At 57.0% G+C, this 17,673-nt stretch overlaps 1 protein-coding gene across 10 annotated transcripts in view; it reads right to left on the bottom strand.

The window, feature by feature from the left end:
- Positions 1-17,673, bottom strand: part of Vwf (von Willebrand factor) — a 138,444-nt gene that overhangs the window by 83,425 nt on the left and 37,346 nt on the right. For 9 of the 10 annotated variants that reach the window (XM_087214185.1, XM_087214181.1, XM_087214180.1 and 6 more), the window contains 6 exons: positions 16,865-17,060; positions 16,184-16,399; positions 12,609-12,849; positions 9,254-9,351; positions 7,398-7,558; positions 783-886 (listed from right to left, as the gene is read on the bottom strand). In XM_087214185.1, the coding sequence (XP_087070311.1) occupies positions 783-886; positions 7,398-7,558; positions 9,254-9,351; positions 12,609-12,849; positions 16,184-16,399; positions 16,865-17,060 (1,016 nt within the window). The remainder of the gene's footprint in view (positions 1-782; positions 887-7,397; positions 7,559-9,253; positions 9,352-12,608; positions 12,850-16,183; positions 16,400-16,864; positions 17,061-17,673) is intronic. The other variant, XM_087214183.1, reaches the window with a different exon arrangement.

Genomic DNA, 17,673 nt, shown 5'->3' with positions numbered 1-17,673 from the left:
CAGGAACCCAGCAGGAGAGAGGAAAGCCATGCTGCTGCCCTCCAGTTCTAAGGGGGAAACTGAGGCAAAGAAGGGAAGCAGTTGTCCAGGACAGGCCTGGGCCTTCTCTCTGCCACCTGCTGTGGATCGGCCAGGAGCCAGCCTCACCCTGGAAGCCACAAGTCAGCCTGGGACTGGGAAACGGGCTCTGCAAGGCTGGCACAAATCCCTCTGGGGTAACACAGAAAATAGGACAGAAGAGCAGCGAGGTTCTGAGTGTGAACAGTGATGAGCCGCGGACTGGTGCCCAGAGGGTTTGTGTGATGAAGCTGGAGCTGTGTGTTTAAGTCTATGGCGATTCGCTGGCGGCCACGATCCCCACCACACTGGCGCCAGAGCTGATCTCAGCACCCGCGTGCGTCAGCAGCAGGGAGCTCTGGCCCCAGGCGGCCCTGCCCCAGTTGCATGGCCTCTCCAGAGCCCTTTGCCACACCCCTCCATACCACACCACGCCAAGCACACTGGGAGCACCCTGCTGGGATGGGTCCCTGACCTGTCCCTGACCTGGCCACACATGCAGGGTTCCGGGTCCTCTTCCTCCCCAAGGCCCTGCACAGAAACACTAATCCCTCACACACCATCCATTTGGAATGATGCAGACCACGCTGAAGTTTCCCATTGCACAGATGGAGAAACAGAGGCCCGGGGAAGAGAACTGAGCATGCAGGCTCCAGAACAGGGTCGCCTGGTGCCGTCATCTCCTCCTCCTCCTCCCGCCCTGCCCAGCCGGGCCCAGGCCTCACCAGGTGTTGCAGCCAATCTTCACTGTTTCTCCCGGGGCAAACTCCCGGCCCTGGTGGAAGCAGGGACACCTTTCCAGGGCCACACATCTGTTTTCATGCCGGACCTGAGGGGAAAGAACCAAAGCCCTGAAGGCCCCACTGGAGAGGCGTCTCCGGGCTGGGACGAAGCACGGGAAGCAGGACTGAGCCAGGGACACCCTCAGCCACGGGGCTAGGACAAGAGCCACGCCTGGCTGGGGCTTGGCATGCAGGGCCCTGTCTACACTGCCTCTGTCCACTGACCCCGCCAGGGACAGGTGCGCAGAGACACTTCTGAAACCCACTCTGGCCCCGGGGAAGTGTGCGGGTCCATATGAAGCACGCCTGCAAAGGAAGTGGAGTACGGACTGGCTTAGGGGAGCACTGTTTACCACTGCCAAACAATGGAAATAATCAAGTGTTCAGTGACCAGAAAATGATTACATTATCCAGGAGTCCCAGGGCTGGCGCCTGTGGAGCTGTGAGGACAGCCACTAGGAGGACGGCGTGCCACGGGAAATACTTCCACAGCTCACTTTCAAGACAGGGAAGAAAACTGTACATGTACATGGTTGCAGTTTTAAATATACACGTGTCCCCAGAAAAAGACTAGAAGGAAACAGAGAAGCTGCCTGCAGGTGGCCGGCTGGGATGGGGAGCGTGGAGGCTTCAGTCTCTTTTTGGGTTCTCTGGTTTTTGGCAAGCACCCTTCAGTGAGAGCACATTAGGTTTCTAATGGTGACGTCCACACCCCTCATCCACTGGGCCGGGTGAGAAGGAGCTAAAACCCGCTGACCCTGGCCTGGAGATGGCTTCTGCTTCAGCTCCAGCAGCCCCCCAGAGTCCGCTCCCTCGGGCTGAGCATGGGAGCTGGAAAAGTGGCCGGCTCAGCCCCAGGAAGGTTCAGGCACCTCAGTGTCACCGCCGGCGAGGAGCCGGGCTCCTGGGCTGCAGGCCCAGCTCCACAGGGTCCTGTGCATGGGGAGTAACATCCTCCACTAACACCACCTCCACCAACCCGGAGCGACCCGATCCCCCAGGACAAGGAGAGGCAGGCTGGGAAGTCCGTGAGCTTCGGAGCCCAGTGGGGATGATGGAAGCTTGGTAGGAACAGGAAGAGGCTGGAAATCACCTCTGTTCCAGATCCTTCAAAATCTCTGTCACATTCAGGGTTCACTTCCAGATCCCCACTTTCCTCAGCTGACAAAAGTCTGAGGCCTGCCACCTAGCGGCTGCTATGAGAATGACCGAAGCTCCCGACGCTCCCACCGCTCCTGCAGTTGGCGGACAGGGGTCAGAGGGACACAGCGTGCTGTGACACTGAGCCTGGTCCATCGAGCCCAGCCCAGCAGGCACGTGCTGTCCTCTCCCTGCAAGTGGCCGAGATCAGCAGGCTGCAGCCTGCGCCCCTCTCTGGGATAGTCCCTCACTCTCGGAAAGTTCCATGCACCTCGCCAGGGCGAGTCTCCCAGCCCACGTGGGGTCTCCAGAAGCCCAGCCTCCTCCCAGAACACACTCAAATTCCAGCTCTGCCAGGAGGGGATGCTACACCCCACAGCCTCTGCTCCTGACCCTACATCACGCAGTAAAGGCACTCATGGCCAATGGGTCGCAGCATTAAGACTGGACTTGTTAGTAAATGAGCACTAATCCATAAATTAGAGCCATCGAGGAGGGTGACACAGCCATAAGGACAGGAAGGGGCTGCTGCAAGATGCTGCCTGCCTCGCACGAGCCAATCAATAACAAGATTGCCTGTGTGCTGGAAGGACTCCAGGACCAGGGTGACAGGAGCCAGGTGAGAACTGGCCAGAACCGGCTGGATCCCTCGACCAGTCACTGAGACCTTGGGTCTGCAGTGAAGGCAGCCATCTCCACCCTAGGGTGGGTTCCCCTGGTACACCAGAGGGCCACTAGGAGAAAACTCACAGACACCCTTTGACGATTCACAGAAAGCATCAGAAACACTCGCTCCACTGCCAATCAACTCAGGGTTTTCTGAGTAAGGGAGGCTGTCACTGAGAACATGCTGCTAGGTCTGCTCGGCTCCCGGAATGAGTAGGAAGTTGACAAAATCTGACCTTGCTACTGTGCTCTGAAATGGCCCCATCCCCACCCCGTATGTGAGCACCAGGCTCGGGTTCGGTTCTTTCTGTGGTGTTTTTGTTTTTCTGGCCTGGTGGTTCTCCTTCTCCATCAAGCCTCCAGCACTGTCTGGGTTCAATCTCTAGAACCACCAAAAACAAACAAAAGGCCTCAAAACTTTATAAATCCTTACAGAAAATCAACCACACTCTAGCATAAGATATCTAATCAGGCTTAAAAAGTGACGTTTGGGGCCGGGGATAAATGCTCTGTGATTCAGGTGCCTGCCTCGCAAGTGCAAGGATCCGAGTTCGATCCCTGGTACCAAAAAAAGTGACGTTTCGTAAGATTTTAATACCCACAGGTGAGGGCACTCAGGGGCCCTGAGCCCAGCCAATGGAACCACCGCCCCAAGGCTGCCCCAGACCGAGGAAACCCAGGGGGCTGAAGGGCGGCTGGGCTGGGAGTCAGGAGTGCGGTGTGCACTTGAGCTAGCTGTTCTCTTTTCCCTCCTCAGTCTCCCCGTGCTGAAGAGGGGTTGCATCCGTCGGTGTTGAGTTTCCTCCTAGCCCCGCCACTAAGGTGACCCCAGAAAGATCTGCAGCTGTGCAGTGGGCTGTGCTTTGCTGCCATCTAGTGGTCTGAGCTAATTCAAAGGCGTGGATGCTTCAGGCCAGAATCTTTGAACTAAAGAAAGTGACTTGTCCTGCAGTGCCATCCCCTCTTTATTGACCCAACAGGTCTCTGAAGGTGAATCCTGGGGTCTGAAAACTTACTCTCAGTGTGTGGCGGCTAATTTCCTCTAGCATCTCTGTGCCTGATATGAGTTGAGGTTTTCCCTCTGTGAACTTCTGGTGACAGTGGATAATAACCACCACGTAGGAAGCACCTTCTGCGTGACTGTCACGCTGTTATCTACCGACCCTTCTAATCCAACTTGACAGGTGCAGAAATTGAGACACAGACCTGAAGCGATTCGCTGTTCCCACACCATGTCGTTCCCCGAGGCTCCTCCTCCGGCCACTCTTCATGGTGCTGCCTCCTATAAAAGCATCCTGTCCCCTATTCCCAGCAAGGGAGGTGGGCACCACTGACAGGAGCAGACCGAATGCAGTTTGCAGGGTGGGCCAGTGCCAGGTGGGGACAAATCAGAAAGAAAAGGTCTCCCTCCTCCCCCCAAGATTCTGAAGCAGATGTTCTGGGCCTTGAATGAGGAAAGGCTGTCACTGGCCCAGGCCACTGCCCAGGCCGACCTGGGTGCTGCAAGAGCTGACACGGAGGTGCAGCCATCTGACAGAGCACAGTTGAGTCTTAGATACGTGACTGGAACCAGGAGGGGCTCACATTCTGTATGTCACATTCTTTCGTTTTACTCTTCTGATAGTTTGCTTGTGCTATATTTACAAAAGCATTGTTCCAGGGCTGGAAATCTAAGCAGAAGGGGCCCTACTTGGAGCCCCCCTGTGGACAGCAGCAGGAGATGGTCTATGCAGCCTCGAAACCTGGGCTTGGTTATTTATGAAAACCATCTTGCATTGCTGTGATTCTGTAGCACCTGCCGGTGTTAAAGGTGCTTTCAATGCCTGTTCTTTGGGCCCAAACCAACATGGGGGCACAGCACAAGCTGTGTGCTTGGATGCAGCTGAGCTTTGCACAGGAGCGGGAGCCAGATGGTGGCAAGTTTCCCTCGGAGCAGGCCACCAGCCCTGTCCTCCCCGGTGTCTTGGTGCTTTCCAGAAGCTGCCCCCAGGAGAAAGCAACTTCTCTCCCTCTTGGAAGTTCTCAGAACAGGATTCCTGCCCCTCCCCAAACCCTTGGCAGCATGCCACACCCCACCACCTCACACAGGTGACAGAGAAGCTCCAGGCTCTCAGTCTGCACTGTCCAATGGGCCCAAATAAGGTGCTTCCAGCTCCACTTTCTCTGTGTTCCAGCCAGAAACATGTGTCCCTTGCTACAGCCAGCACACGGCACACACTTAATAAATTACACGGGCTTCTCTGCTCTGCCAGTCTGGCCTCAGCAGTTTGCACATGAGTCGGAGTCTTGGTGAAGCAGAGGTGAAAAGAACCCACTCTCTTGCAGGCTGAGCTTTCCTGTTTGCGATCCCCTGAAGTGCAGGTGGAAGCCCCTCCTCTGGGACAGTTCTGCCCTCAGAATGCAGCCAGAGGTGCCAAAGGCCAAAGCAGTGCTTCACCCACGTCCACGCCCCGGGCCTGAGGTCACATTCTTCACTCAGGATTTGAGGTCATAATGCAATTATTGTGGTTGTTAATACTTAAAACTGTCTGGGTTGCTTCCTCCATAACAAAAAGAACTCATTTGAAAGCATTCCTGGCACTGACGCAATTCCCTGCGAGAAGTCCCTCTCCCTGTGTGCGTCCTCGGATGCTGGGAGTCGACACCCCAGGTATAAAGCCGAAACTAGGGTCTGTGTCCTCTTGAAACTCTGAGACCCCTGGGGATGGGGGCCGGGGATTTAGCTCAGTGGTTCCGCCACCTGCCTTGCAAGCTCCAGGATCCCAGTTTGGTCCCCAATACCAAAAAAAAAAAAAAAGAGCCCGGGGATAAAAGGACAAACAGGACCCTTCCCCTGCCTGGTCCCATATCTGCCCCGCCCAGGCCTGGCTTCCCTGACCTTATTAGAGATCCTCCATGAGCACCCCCTTCTGCAAAGGCAAGAACTATACCCTGCAGCCTGGGGTGCTCACAGCCAGTCCAGCTCCCTGATTCGAAAGGACAGTTCCAGAACCCCCAAGCCTAAGGGGAACACCCCGGGGAGGTGATGAAGGCTGGTGTCTGTGTTTGGAGAGAAAGAATAAAACGGAGTATCTGCCTGCACCCACACCCACGCCCCGCCTCCTAGGGACTTGCCAGACAAAGCCTCAAAGCTCCCGGAGCCTCAGGCTGAGTCTTTAGTGTAGTTAGTTCCCCCTCCCTGCAGCCAAATGAGAGCTTCCCTCCCCTCCCATCTGGACTCTAGTGCCCTGACCCTCACTGCTCACTTTGGGTATGGGGATTAGAATCAGGGAATTGCAAGAATCAAGCCCAGAAGCTGCATTCTCCAGGGCGATGACAATAATATCCGTCACATATCTCATACAAAACCGGCCTGAGATGAGATGTGAGGAGGCTTAGGAGGCGTGGGCATGCTTGGGCCATGGCCAGCAGCAGCAATTCCGAAAGACCCACACAGGACCCATGCCGCTGCAAAGCAGCCTGAGCCTGGACTCGGGCGGCTGCAACCACGACCCACAGGCTGGAGCTGCAGGGGCCCAGTGGAAACGGAAAGCAGGGTGAGGCTTGGCATCACCGCCCCACTTTCTGTCCCCGTTGGCACCTTACAGCCCCAGTCACTCTCTGCTTGGGTCTGCATGCAGGCCTGTGGACACCTCCCGGGTGTCGGGGTCAGCCCCAGCTTCAGGCCGTCCAGACATCTTCCAGTCTTCAGGGTCATCCAGTTGCGGGAAGGGGTGCCTAGGGGTGTCCTAAACCTGTGATCCCCTCAGGCCCCTGGAAAGCAGGGCCTCCAAGGCCACCCCAGGATGAGGCCATCTCCCCCAGGAGGAAGCAATCATCCCATGGCAAAAGCAAGGCTGCCACCTGGCAAGCGAGAGCAGTCACCGCCCAGGAACCACACTGCGCCTGGAGCCAAGGAGAGGCATAGGGGCTCCGGACTAGGAGGAGCTGAGCACCCAGGCCCGCCCACCAGGGTCCACCAAGCTGGGCCTGGGCTCTGATACAGCCCCTCTGAGCCTCTTCCGAAGACAGTGCCCGCTCCCTCACTTTCTGTTTCCACCCAATCAGTGCCCTGTGCCTCTCACTGACGTGTCCTGAAATGCTCTTCCTGGACAAGAGTTAATGAGCCTACTCCGAGAGGGCAAGGGTGAGGGGAGGCCCTGTGTTCCCCCGAGGGGACTTCCTCGGGCCCCTCGGGTGACAGGAACTCCATGCACGTTCACAGCCCCAGCCCCAAAACAAGACATACAAGGCTGGCCAAGATCTCACAACGCACTGATTCTTACTAGCTACAGTGGCACCGAGGGACTTCAATGGCTTCTCTTGAAATGCAAAGTTACACACATGTATGCAAATCATATGTAAATGTGTGTCCTATCTTCATGCCATGGAATCCAGGCTTGGGAAGAGCCTGGTGAAAATGCCTGCTTTTACTTCTATAAGTATTTTCTAGAAATACTTTCTGTGCTTCCCATGGCTCTCCTGGGAGCCAAGATCTTATATTTTTGTTGTTGTTGTTGTTGTTGTTTTGGTACCCGGGATTGAACTCCGGTCCTTGCGCTTGCACAGCAGGCGACGAAACCACTGAGCTAAATCCCTGGCCCTGGATCTATTTTTGTCAGCTCCCGTGAGGATGAACCCAGACTTTTCCTCCCGACCCCTCCCTGACTTGGAGCTGCCCCACCCCCCACTCTCATTTCTTCCTCCGCTGGGTCCACGGCCCCTGGAAGGAAGGGAAGGGAAGCACCCACCCCTTGGGCAGGGCTGGCTCACCATGCCTGGGGGGCAGAGGCAGCCGGAGACACAGCCAGTGCCCATGCACTCCAGATCGTAGTTCTGGCAGGTCTTGGCACACTCCATGCCTTCGGCCCTTGGGTTGTCAGCGGGACACACGAACTTGACCATGGGCGGCCGACAGAACAGGCTCCTCTTGCCTGGGAGGTAGGGAACCAAAGGGGTGAGGGGTGCAGGGTCCCCCTCCCGCACGCCTCCCTGGGAGCGGGTGCGTCCAGCTCCCCAGGGACCAGGGCAGCAGGTCTTCGCCCTCTGAGCTGTGCTGAGTCCATGTCCCTCCAATGGCTGAATTCTCACCCTGTGCCCCACTGCAGCAGGGTGCAATGAGCCAGGCTGCCCTGCAGAAGCTTCCAGACCAGCCTGTAAGAGACCTGGGTTCGGGGCTGAAAAGGAGCCTTGGCAGAACCCAAGGAAAGCATCCCTCAAAGGACTACAACTTATGAGGAAGAGAGGCCCTGGGGCTGCAAAGACTAAGTGCTCAGGGGTCAGCCTCTGCCGGCTGCTCCCTGTCCGTCCTCAGCCCCGGACCCCTAGTCCCCCTGCCCTTCCACCTTCCACACTGCGCGTGCTCTTCTCACCACCTGTCACACTACACGCCTCGATCGCTTGCGGGCCACTGCCCCCCACGCTACCCACTACAGCATGGCTCCATGAGAGCAGGGAGTTCTTTCCCGTGTCCTTTACAGTGCCTTTTCCTGGTGGTTCATAGATCTCAAAGCTGGCCAGATAACGAGGAGAGTGCACAGCCGACACAACGCCTTTCTTTTATGTACGGTGCACTTAACTGCATCTATATCACTCATCATGTCCTCTAGGCAAGAAAGCCGGAATTTCCAGCCTCATTTTATATGGAAACTCCAAAAAAATAAATGGCTTTTCCCCATCTGCACAGAATTCCAGGAGTTTCCTGGGTTTGCAGAGAAGATACCTCCCAGTTCCCAGGCTCAAAGGCTTTGCCAAGGGTCCATCAGGGCAAGTCAGGGGAAGGGTGTGGCGGGGCGACAGTTGGGGACATCGTGAGAGTGAAGGATGGGGAAGGGGACTGCGTGCCTTAAGGCCACCATGCTGATTGCACCTTCTGAGCCACCTTAGCTGGGGATCTTGCCAGCTCTAGAGCCACTCCCCAGTGGGTCCGCAGGAAGCCAGACCCAACCCTCACCCGGGGCAGCTGGGACCCATGGCTCAGAGCCCGGCCATCTGGACAGAGGAGCCTGGGAACGGGCAGAGGCAGAGGACTCAGACAGCCCGCTACAGCCCTCCTGCTGCGAGGCTCCTCTCCGAGCAAGGGCGAGCCTGCCGGAGGCGGAGCAGCCCTGTGGGAGACAGGGCTAGCCAACCCAAGGCCAGCCCGCTCCTCCACTCCTGTCCTATGGCACAGCAACTACTAGGACCTTCCCTGGGAGAAACTGGCCCTGACCCTTCTTTCAAACCGGTCTGAGAAGCTTTCGAAGAGGTGTCCTTGTGCACATGTCCACAGGAAACAAGAGGCCACCGAGAAACAGGAATTGTCATCGTGGTGACCGTCTCACTCCCGCTGTCCCCTGGACTAAGGTCACCGAGAGCAAACGGAGGTCTCACTGAATCCACCTCGTGGATAAGTTGGTCTTTTCCCTTCCACAAAATAAAATCCCTCTTGCCTCAATCACCTGGATTTACCACACAAAGACATGCCTCGCCCTGAAAATTACCCACACAGACCCAGAAATCGGGGCACTCCCGGGCAAAGCCAGACCTGTCCCTGAACACATGGGCACTCCCTCTTCTGCTCCGTGCTGGAGGAGCCTGGAGGGAAGAGGAGGGGAGGGGAGGGGAAGGGCTCTGGGCACAGTATTCACCGCGGTGATGGTGACGGAGGGGGCTGCTCAGGGCCCAGCCCGGCTGAGTCCTGGGGCCTCCGCTCTCCGTGCAGTGCATGAAGCCGTCCTCGCAGTAGCTGCAGAGGGGAACAGAGAGCCGTTGGCTGTGCTGTCCTGTGTCCCTGTCTCCCACTCTCTCCCTCCAACCAGGCTCCCAGACCCCTCTGTCCGGAGGGCAGCTTCCCAGGACCACCAGTGGCCCCATGTCATTAAATCCCATTGAACCATTTTTCTATTCTTTTCTTCCTTGACCCCCTTTACCATTATTCATCACTGTTGACTACTCTGCTGTTTTAGAAGACAGAAACCTCCCTTCCCAGTTTCCTGCTACTTCCCTGGTTGCTCTTTCTTACCCCACCCTGCCTGGCCTTTCAGGGCCGGTGTCCCCTGGCTCCATCCTAGCTGCAGGGACAGAGGTGATGCACATTCACAGCAGCAGCTGCCCCTCTCCTCCGGCCCCGGCCCACACCTACAGATGCCTCCAGAGCAGCTTCCTCCGGGGCCTCAAAGACACCTCAGACTCAGAGTGTCCCAGCCCTGGTCCTCCACCAGCACCAGGCCCTCCTAGAGCTGCTTCGTGGACTGCACCCCATCCGCCTGGTCTCATTCTACAATCAGAAACCCAGGTTCCCCCCTGACACCACCCTGTCCCTCGCCTTCTGTGCCGGATCCCCCACCAAACCCTTGGGCTTTGCGTGCTCCGGTCCACATCTCCACCCACGGCTGCCAGCACCTCCTTCTAGACAGTGCAGAAGTCTCCTAGCTGATGCTCCTGGGCCTAAGCTTGGCCTTCTCTAAAATGCCCCTCCTGGAAAGCACGTGTCTTCACAAAATCTAAATTGGATTGGTCACATCCCTGACTGAAACACTCCACAGCTTTCCCCACAACAGTCTTCAGGTAGAGATCAGATCTCCCTGTGATCTGACATCGCCCTCCCTCTCCCTTCTCCAGCCCCCAGCTGCCTTTGAGTCTTGGGGGCCCTGCTCTGCTTGGCACAAGCTTCTGCACTTTACTCTGACCTAACCCAGGCCATGGCTTCTCCCCAGCACATGCATGAGTGGTCTTCTTTGCCCCACCCCACCCCAAGCTGTCACAGAGCAGCTATTTTCTTCCTGGAGCTGTGACCACCCTTGTAGCTGGCTAGCATCTGCCTCTCACTGGAGGTAAGATCCACTAGGGTAGAAGCCACGGCTGCTCTTGTTCACCACTAAGTCCCTAGCATGCAGCGTAAGGCTTTGCATAAAGTTCTCAATATTCTTTTATTTTTCACTGACACACAAGATTGCACACCTTCCGGAGCTACCGTGTGGGATTCGGACACACACTGCCAAGTGCAGTGTGACAGGCATATCCACCACCTCAGACAGCTCTCAAAGTTCTCTCTCCTAGCTACTTTAAATCAGTCAGAGGTTGTTAACAGCAGCTGTCCTACAGGACCCTGGGACTCCAGCCAGCTCCTGGCCCCAGGCCTGCTTTCGGCCGGAGCTGCCCCCTCCTCCGGTGACGACTTCAAGGGTGAGCACAGGCGTGGCCAGAAGGATCTGGGCTACCTGTGTGCACCCTCCTGCCACCTCTCCCCGAACATCGCCAGCACTGCCTCCAGCAAGGCTCACCCTTCAGTGAGGGGCTCAGGGACGAAAGTAAACAGCCACAGGCATGTCAGTGGCACACACTCTCCATGAGATCCAGTTCCCAAGTGCAGCGGAGATTGAGGGAGGTTGCTAGGATCAGCCTGCTACAGAAGAGGACAGAGCCTGCTCACCCAGGGGCTGCTGCATGTGTCCTGCCACCGTCTCTGCTATGCAGAAACAGCTGCTGGCAGCTGCTGTCCCCACGTCACCCCCACTTCCTGACTTCTTTCCTCCTCCTGAAAATGGGGACCACCATGACCCATTGCTCTAGGAGCTCACCAGTCTGCTCTCGGCACAGTGTGCAGCGCGCACAAGCCCCGGTTCTATTCACTTGCTGGATGACGCAGGAAAGTGATCCCCTCTCTGCCTCAAACTCTTCACTAACAAGGCAAGCTCTGCTTGGCCATGCTGCTGCTGCTGCATTAAGGTCCCAGAGGGAAGCACCCCGGAAGCTAGAGCCCAACGAGGGTGCGGAAAAATCAATCGGGCCAACATCGGACTCGATGGCTGTCAGCCCTGGCCAGCTGTGGCTTCTGCACATTCAATAACCCCAGGTCAGAAGTATTCACAAAACTGCATCTGCCCTGCACACATGCATCTCCCCTTGCAACTGTCTCCCAGGCGATGCACTGTGACCATTACTTATACTTTACCCACATGGCGTTAGGCATGTCAGTATCCCAGAGATGGAGGACTGCGGTCTACATACAAAGGCTGCCCAATCTTACACAGGCGCTGCGCCTCTGTGGTTCAGTAACCTTGCTGGGTCCACACCCCAGCCTCACGAATACCAACCGCGCTTCCTTCTTCCCCTGATCACCACAGGAGGGCACCATCCTGCTTCTGCCCTTTCTGCGGCCCTCGCCCACACCCCTTCCTCCTCTGGTCCTGGGAAATGACCAAGTTCCAGGCTCCCTGTCCTCTCTGGCCTCCTGGCCATCCTCACCGCTCTCGTGGGTATGCTTTGCAATCACTGCTTGGGATGGTCTGTGGCCCCCGAGGCTCATGTGCTACAAGAAACTTGGAAGAAACAGACTAGCGAGGTGGAGGGCCCTGAAGACCTGCGACCTAGTGGGAGGGCGGGAGGTCTCCAGGAAGAGTTAGTGACTGTCACCGGAAGGACTTAGGTCTCGGCAGACTGGGCTCCCTTTCCAGAGCATGGGTGGTTTGCAAGGGCCCAGCACATACTCACTGCCTTGCACGCCCTGCTCTCAGGTGCAGCTGCCCAACCCCAGGCCCATCAGCCTCCAGAGCTGTGAGCCCAAATAAACCTCCTTTCCTCGGAGTGCCCAGGCCCAGGTGTTTTAGAGCACCTGAAACCCGTCTCAGAGCACGGGCCTTGGGGCAGGGCAGCTGCTCAAATGCTTCAGCCTGAGGACACTGGAAGGAGGCTGGCAGAGAGGCCCCTGGGAGTGCTCCTACTTCCTATTCTAGAAAGGGAAACTGAGGCCTGGAGCAGGGAAACAGGGCCCAGAACATGACAGCTGGCAAGAACAGTCAAGCACCCTCACTGCCAGCCTGGAGAGCTAGTCCCTGCCCAGGAAGGAAGTCAGAGACCAGGGTGCCTTCTCGGCCATGCTTCTGACACACTGTACCAGGGTGGCCAGGTCACTGCCTTCCCGGGCCTCGGTTCACCCATCCACACAGTGAAAGCCATTTCCCATCATGCTCTGCCGTTTGCAGTCCCTCAGCCTGCACTCACCATGTGGTGTGATGGTCCGAGAAGATGTCTGCGGGCTGGAAGATCTCACCATCGTGGTAGCAGGGGCACTGGGCCTTGGGCACGCAGTCCCCCCTCTCGTCCTGGAAGAGCCCCGGGGGGCAGAAGCAGCCCTCCATGCAGACCTTGGTGCACTCCTCCTCCGGGTAGGAGAGGGAGCGGCAGGTCAGGTTGCAGGGGGCCCCACACTGCAGGTACACCTGGCCCTGCGGGCAGCTCAGGGCTGGAGGGGAGAGGAGGCGTCAGCAGCAGCTCTGAGGGACATCGGGCGCAAAAACATACGGCATAACTACAGATACTCCGTATCTCCTCTCTAACAAGCCGGAAGGCGTTGTAAGCACCTCCGATTTCCCCAAGCCTAGGGCATAGTGGAAATCCTGGTGCCTCTGATGATTCAGAGTGATGCTGAGAGCTTCTCCATGACAACCATGACAATGACAGCTCCCATTTTTGAGCACCTACTGTGTGCCCCACACGCACAGAGGACATATGCCTCACTCGGTTAGTCAGCTTTCATCATGCCCTTTCTGTGGGTAAGAAAACCAAAATATGAGCTGAGGGAATCAGCAGGGTCATGCCTCTCGGAGAAGCAGGAGCAAAATTCAAACCCAGCTCTCTGAAGCCCTAAAGATCAGGTTCTTAATCGTTGCGGTCTAAAACAGAAATACTCTGATGGGTCAGGCAGCAGCACAGCCCAATCGAATAATAACCATTTTTATCTCTCTGCCCATCTATCTACCTATCTGTCTGTCTACCTGCCCATTTATCTGCCCATCTATCTGTACATCTGTCTGTCTATCTCCGTGCTAGGGATCACACCAGGGTCTCATGCTGGCACTGAGCTATGGCCCCAGTGCTCCCCTCCGTGTGACTCTCAGACTTTCGCTGCTCCTTATAGGAAAGGGTCTTAAAAGTTATTCAAACTGAACTTTAAAAACAACAGGTAAAACTTCATGCACCATATCTCCCAAAGTGTGTACATGTCCAAATTTTAAATAAACTGGTCTTGTAAAATTTTTTAAAGGAAATGTTCCGTTTGAGGACACAAGCATCCCTAACAGCAGTGACATACACACCCTCCCCAGCCCCATCTGCCCTCCACCCTCATGGCCCTGTCCTTCCAGGTGGGAATGCAGATCGCTGCAGGACACCAAAGCCAGGAGGAAAGGGACAGCAGCTAAAGCAGCTCAGAGAATGGGCCTGTGACTTTCTCTACTGGGGGGTATGGAAGGCAGGGGAGCTGGGGTGTGCTCTGCCCTTCCAAAGCGCTTTCTAGTCTCAGATCCACTGCTGAGAAACCAAGCCTGACTCTGGGCTCCTCCAGGGACCGTGAGCGTCCTGCTCTATCAGAATCCGTGTCTGCAGTGGAGACTGTAGCAGAGAACCTCACAGACGCTACAGAATTCAGCCCTGCGCCTCTCATTCCTAAGGTCAGCCTGGACTTGGCGCTTGAGGGCAGCTGGGAAGGGAAAGGCTCCAGAACCATAGGAGACACTGGCTTTCCTCAAAGAGGGAGGGTTCGGGCCACTGGATGCACGGGGTAAGACGGGGTGTGCCAACCACGATGCCGCTTTGAGCTCATCAGTGTGCGGTGACCAGGGTGGGAGTCACCCACTAAAGAGCAGCTACGGCTGACAGCTGTTTCCCTAGCACTGGCTTGAAGCGACACTAAATTTCTCCTTCAACCTCGCTCTGCAGAACAGTTTAACAGGCATTTATTATGTGTCCATGCCGTGCTGGGGCTGCTCGAGGTTCAGGCATGCAGAGGTGCTAAGACTTGGTCCTTGGCTTCAAGGACCCATCGACCTTCTCTCCACTTTACAAGGAAGGAAGGGCATGTGCCCCTCCTGAACCCCTCACCGCATCCACGAAGTCACCACATGGCTACATCTTTCCTCAAGCGTGCCCAGTCAGTGTGGCCTCGTCTAACAGATTCAGGGATCGGGGAGCTCTGCCCATGGCTCGGGAAGGGAAAATAAGGGCCAGGGCCAGGAGACAGTGACCCAAGTGCCACTGTGGGTGAGGAAAGGAAGGAGGAGAGAAGACTTCAGAAGTTCAGCCCACCTTGCTTGGGCTCAGAGGAACAACCTAAGACATCTGCCACATGAACCCTTAAACCTCTCCAGGGGAGCTTCCTTCCCATCAGCCAGGACTTTCTGCCGGATCACAAAACCTCTGGAGTCAGGAAATTCGCTCCCCAAATCTCATCCCTGTGTCTGCCACCCCTGCCCACTTCCAGTTCTGCTCCAGGGAGGGGAAGTCCCCCGTCCAAGAGATAGCAGAGAAGTTTCAGAGGCTGGGTGCTCTGGGACAATGCCCTGCTCAGGAAACCTCTGGGCACTTTGCACAGCGCAGCACATAACCCGTGAGGGTGGTGGCAACCAAGGCATGCCATAAATAGCCCTGACTCACTGCTACTTTTCCCCATTTCTAAACCACAGACCATGGGGAAGCGGAAATGCAGGAGGCTACAGTGAGGTGCTGGAAGCCGCAGCCAGCTGCCTGCAAGGCCTTCACTGGAGTTTCTCAGTGGCCGGCCTGTGACAACTCGGGACATCCCAAGGCTGGACAGGAGCAGCAGGCACAGCACGTGTGGCCACAGACTTGTCCTCTGTTGTCCCTGCCTCTGTCTCTGCCCCTTTTCCTTAAGGAAATCGCTTAAACTCCAGTGTTGAGTTGGCTCATCCAACCCAAAATGTTGACACTTCTAGAGTCCTCCCACCTAAACCTCTCTTCAAATATGTCGGTTCCTTCACAGCCTCTCCCAGCTCCTATTTTCCTGCTTCTGCCAAGACCAAATACATTTTAGTCTGCAAACACTTTTCCTTAAAAATCAGAATATCCACCAACCCTCATCCCTCTGGAATGTCCACCTCGCTTTCAAGTCCCAGCCCTCCTATCCAACCAAATATCTTCTGCCAAGACAGTGCCTTTTTAAAACCGAGTTCAAGGGCACCGGCTCCAGAAAGCATCCTCAGCTGGGCCGGCCCTCGACCCTGAATCCCTGACCTCAGTGAGACCCCACCTCCTGCCTTGGAAGGGAAGGTCCCAGCTGCACATCCTCGCTCAGCCTGACCACACTGGGCCTCAGCGAGTGTCCTCAGAGCCATAACAACAACAAAAGAGCGAGCACATTCTGGCCACCCAAGGGACCACTCGAAGGAACCGAGGCCAAGCCTGGTGCCGGGAATCTATCAGAGCAGGCGGGTGTAGATCGACTCCTCCGCTTTGCAGGACTTTAACCTGGAGTCTAAAGAGGCCAGGCTGAAGTTCCAGCCTTTCACACACATGGGCACCCACAGTCTCACACATGCGGGACACAAGGTGGGAGCAGACACGGGACATGTACAGGTCTGGGACCTGCCAGAGCCTAGGGAAGAGCCAACTCCCCGCCCCAGGCCTTGCTGGGAGATGGACCTGCAGCTACCTCCGCCAGAGCTTATCAAAACATCCCAAACAGAACTACGCAAAGACAGCACTCGGGAAGGGACATGGATGGGCAGGGCGGGCCAGCACGTGGGGTGGCAGGCGGAGGGAGGAGGGGAGGGGACACCCACCACAGAAGCCGGGCTCCCGCCACCCGATGTGCACGCCCCGCCCGGCGCAGGCTGCAGCGTAGCTGGCCACGGCGCTGCACAGGCAGTCCTGGCCGTCGGAGCAGGAGCAGACGTCATAGCGGCAGTTCTGCAGGTAGGGCAGAGGGCTCACGGCTCCGTGGCAGGCCTCAAACTTGGAAGACGTCAGCAGTGCGCAGGCCTCCTCTGCGAACCCGGCTGTGGGAGAGAGGGGAGCATGTCAGGATGGACAGGAACAACCACAGGGGCCGCTGACACCCGGGTCTAGGAGAAGCAACAGCTCCCACTGTGTCTGACCCCCGTGTTCACTGTGGGCCAAAAAGCAGCTCTTGGCTCTGGGGGTCATCACTTATCTTCAGCAGCCCATTTCTTTCCCTAAATACATGTGGCTCAGATGCATAGTAAACTGCGTCCCTGAAGAAGGACCATGGACAGAGGGGTCAAAGCGGCCAGGGGCGGCCTGGGTAGGCCAGGACACTGAGGCAGGGCTGAAACGCTGCGGAAGATAAACTTGCACGGGGCCACCCTGCTGCTGTGGACTCGGGGACTCAGGGAGGGAGCTGCCCCATACTGTCCTTTGCTTCCTCACACTGGGAGCCTGAATGACCGGCTGCAGGCACCGGACCTGCTGCTGGGCGGGGAGCTGGGCTGCAGGGCACACACCCAGCCGCGGGTTGAGGGAGCAGGGGTCACTGGGCTGCCTCTGCAGGTCCCTGCAGTCCCAGTGCAGCTTCCAGGCGTTCCCGAAGTCTGCCACCAGCAGCTCCGCCAGCCCCGAGGGGGTGAGGAAGTCGTCGCCCTTGTTGCCGTTGTAATTCCCACACAAGCCACAGGTCCTCCCGGCGTAGGCAGGCGACAGCTGCGGAGAGGACAGAGCAGCTGCTGCCCAGGCAGACCCCAGCTTGATTTTGTTTAATGGAAGAAGTTCCCCAGCAGTGAAAATACAGCAGCTGGAGCCCTGGGCTGCAGACCTGGGGGCCGGGGCCGCATTGCACACCCACCCATGCCTCAGCTCGGCCTTGCTCCACCGGCACTGCTCCTCACCCCACCTCAGGGCCCAAGGAGGCTCCCACCCCAAGTGCACCGGGGACAGACACAGTGAGTGGAGCCTGCCCTGGGGGCACCTGCTGCTTTCTTCTGCAGGCTCCTAATGTAAACCGGGCTGGACCCAAGAGTCCTGACCTGTGCAGAATTAACTCGGTGACGCCTGCTCTGTGTTCTGAGCCTCAAGGGCGAGGCCTGGGCCCCTGAGTCATCGTGAGCCCAGCCAGCTTCCAGCTGCGACTTGCAAGGTGCATGAGGCACCATGCAGTGGAAGTTTCCAGCCCCAAATAAAATGTGCCCAAGTAAACATCCTGACTAAGACGGGGACCCGGAGACGCTTCCGTGTTTGCTTTACAGATGTCCAGCTCTGGAACGTCAAGCACGCAGGCCTTTCCTGACCTCCCTATCCAGAATTTAATCCCCCAAGT

Source organism: Heterocephalus glaber, unplaced genomic scaffold (genome assembly GCF_053883595.1).
Source record: "Heterocephalus glaber isolate CG9 unplaced genomic scaffold, H.glaber_assembly_v1.0 deba00001444, whole genome shotgun sequence".
Taxonomy (NCBI): domain Eukaryota; kingdom Metazoa; phylum Chordata; class Mammalia; order Rodentia; family Bathyergidae; genus Heterocephalus; species Heterocephalus glaber.
This window is presented reverse-complemented; position numbering and strand designations above follow the sequence as displayed.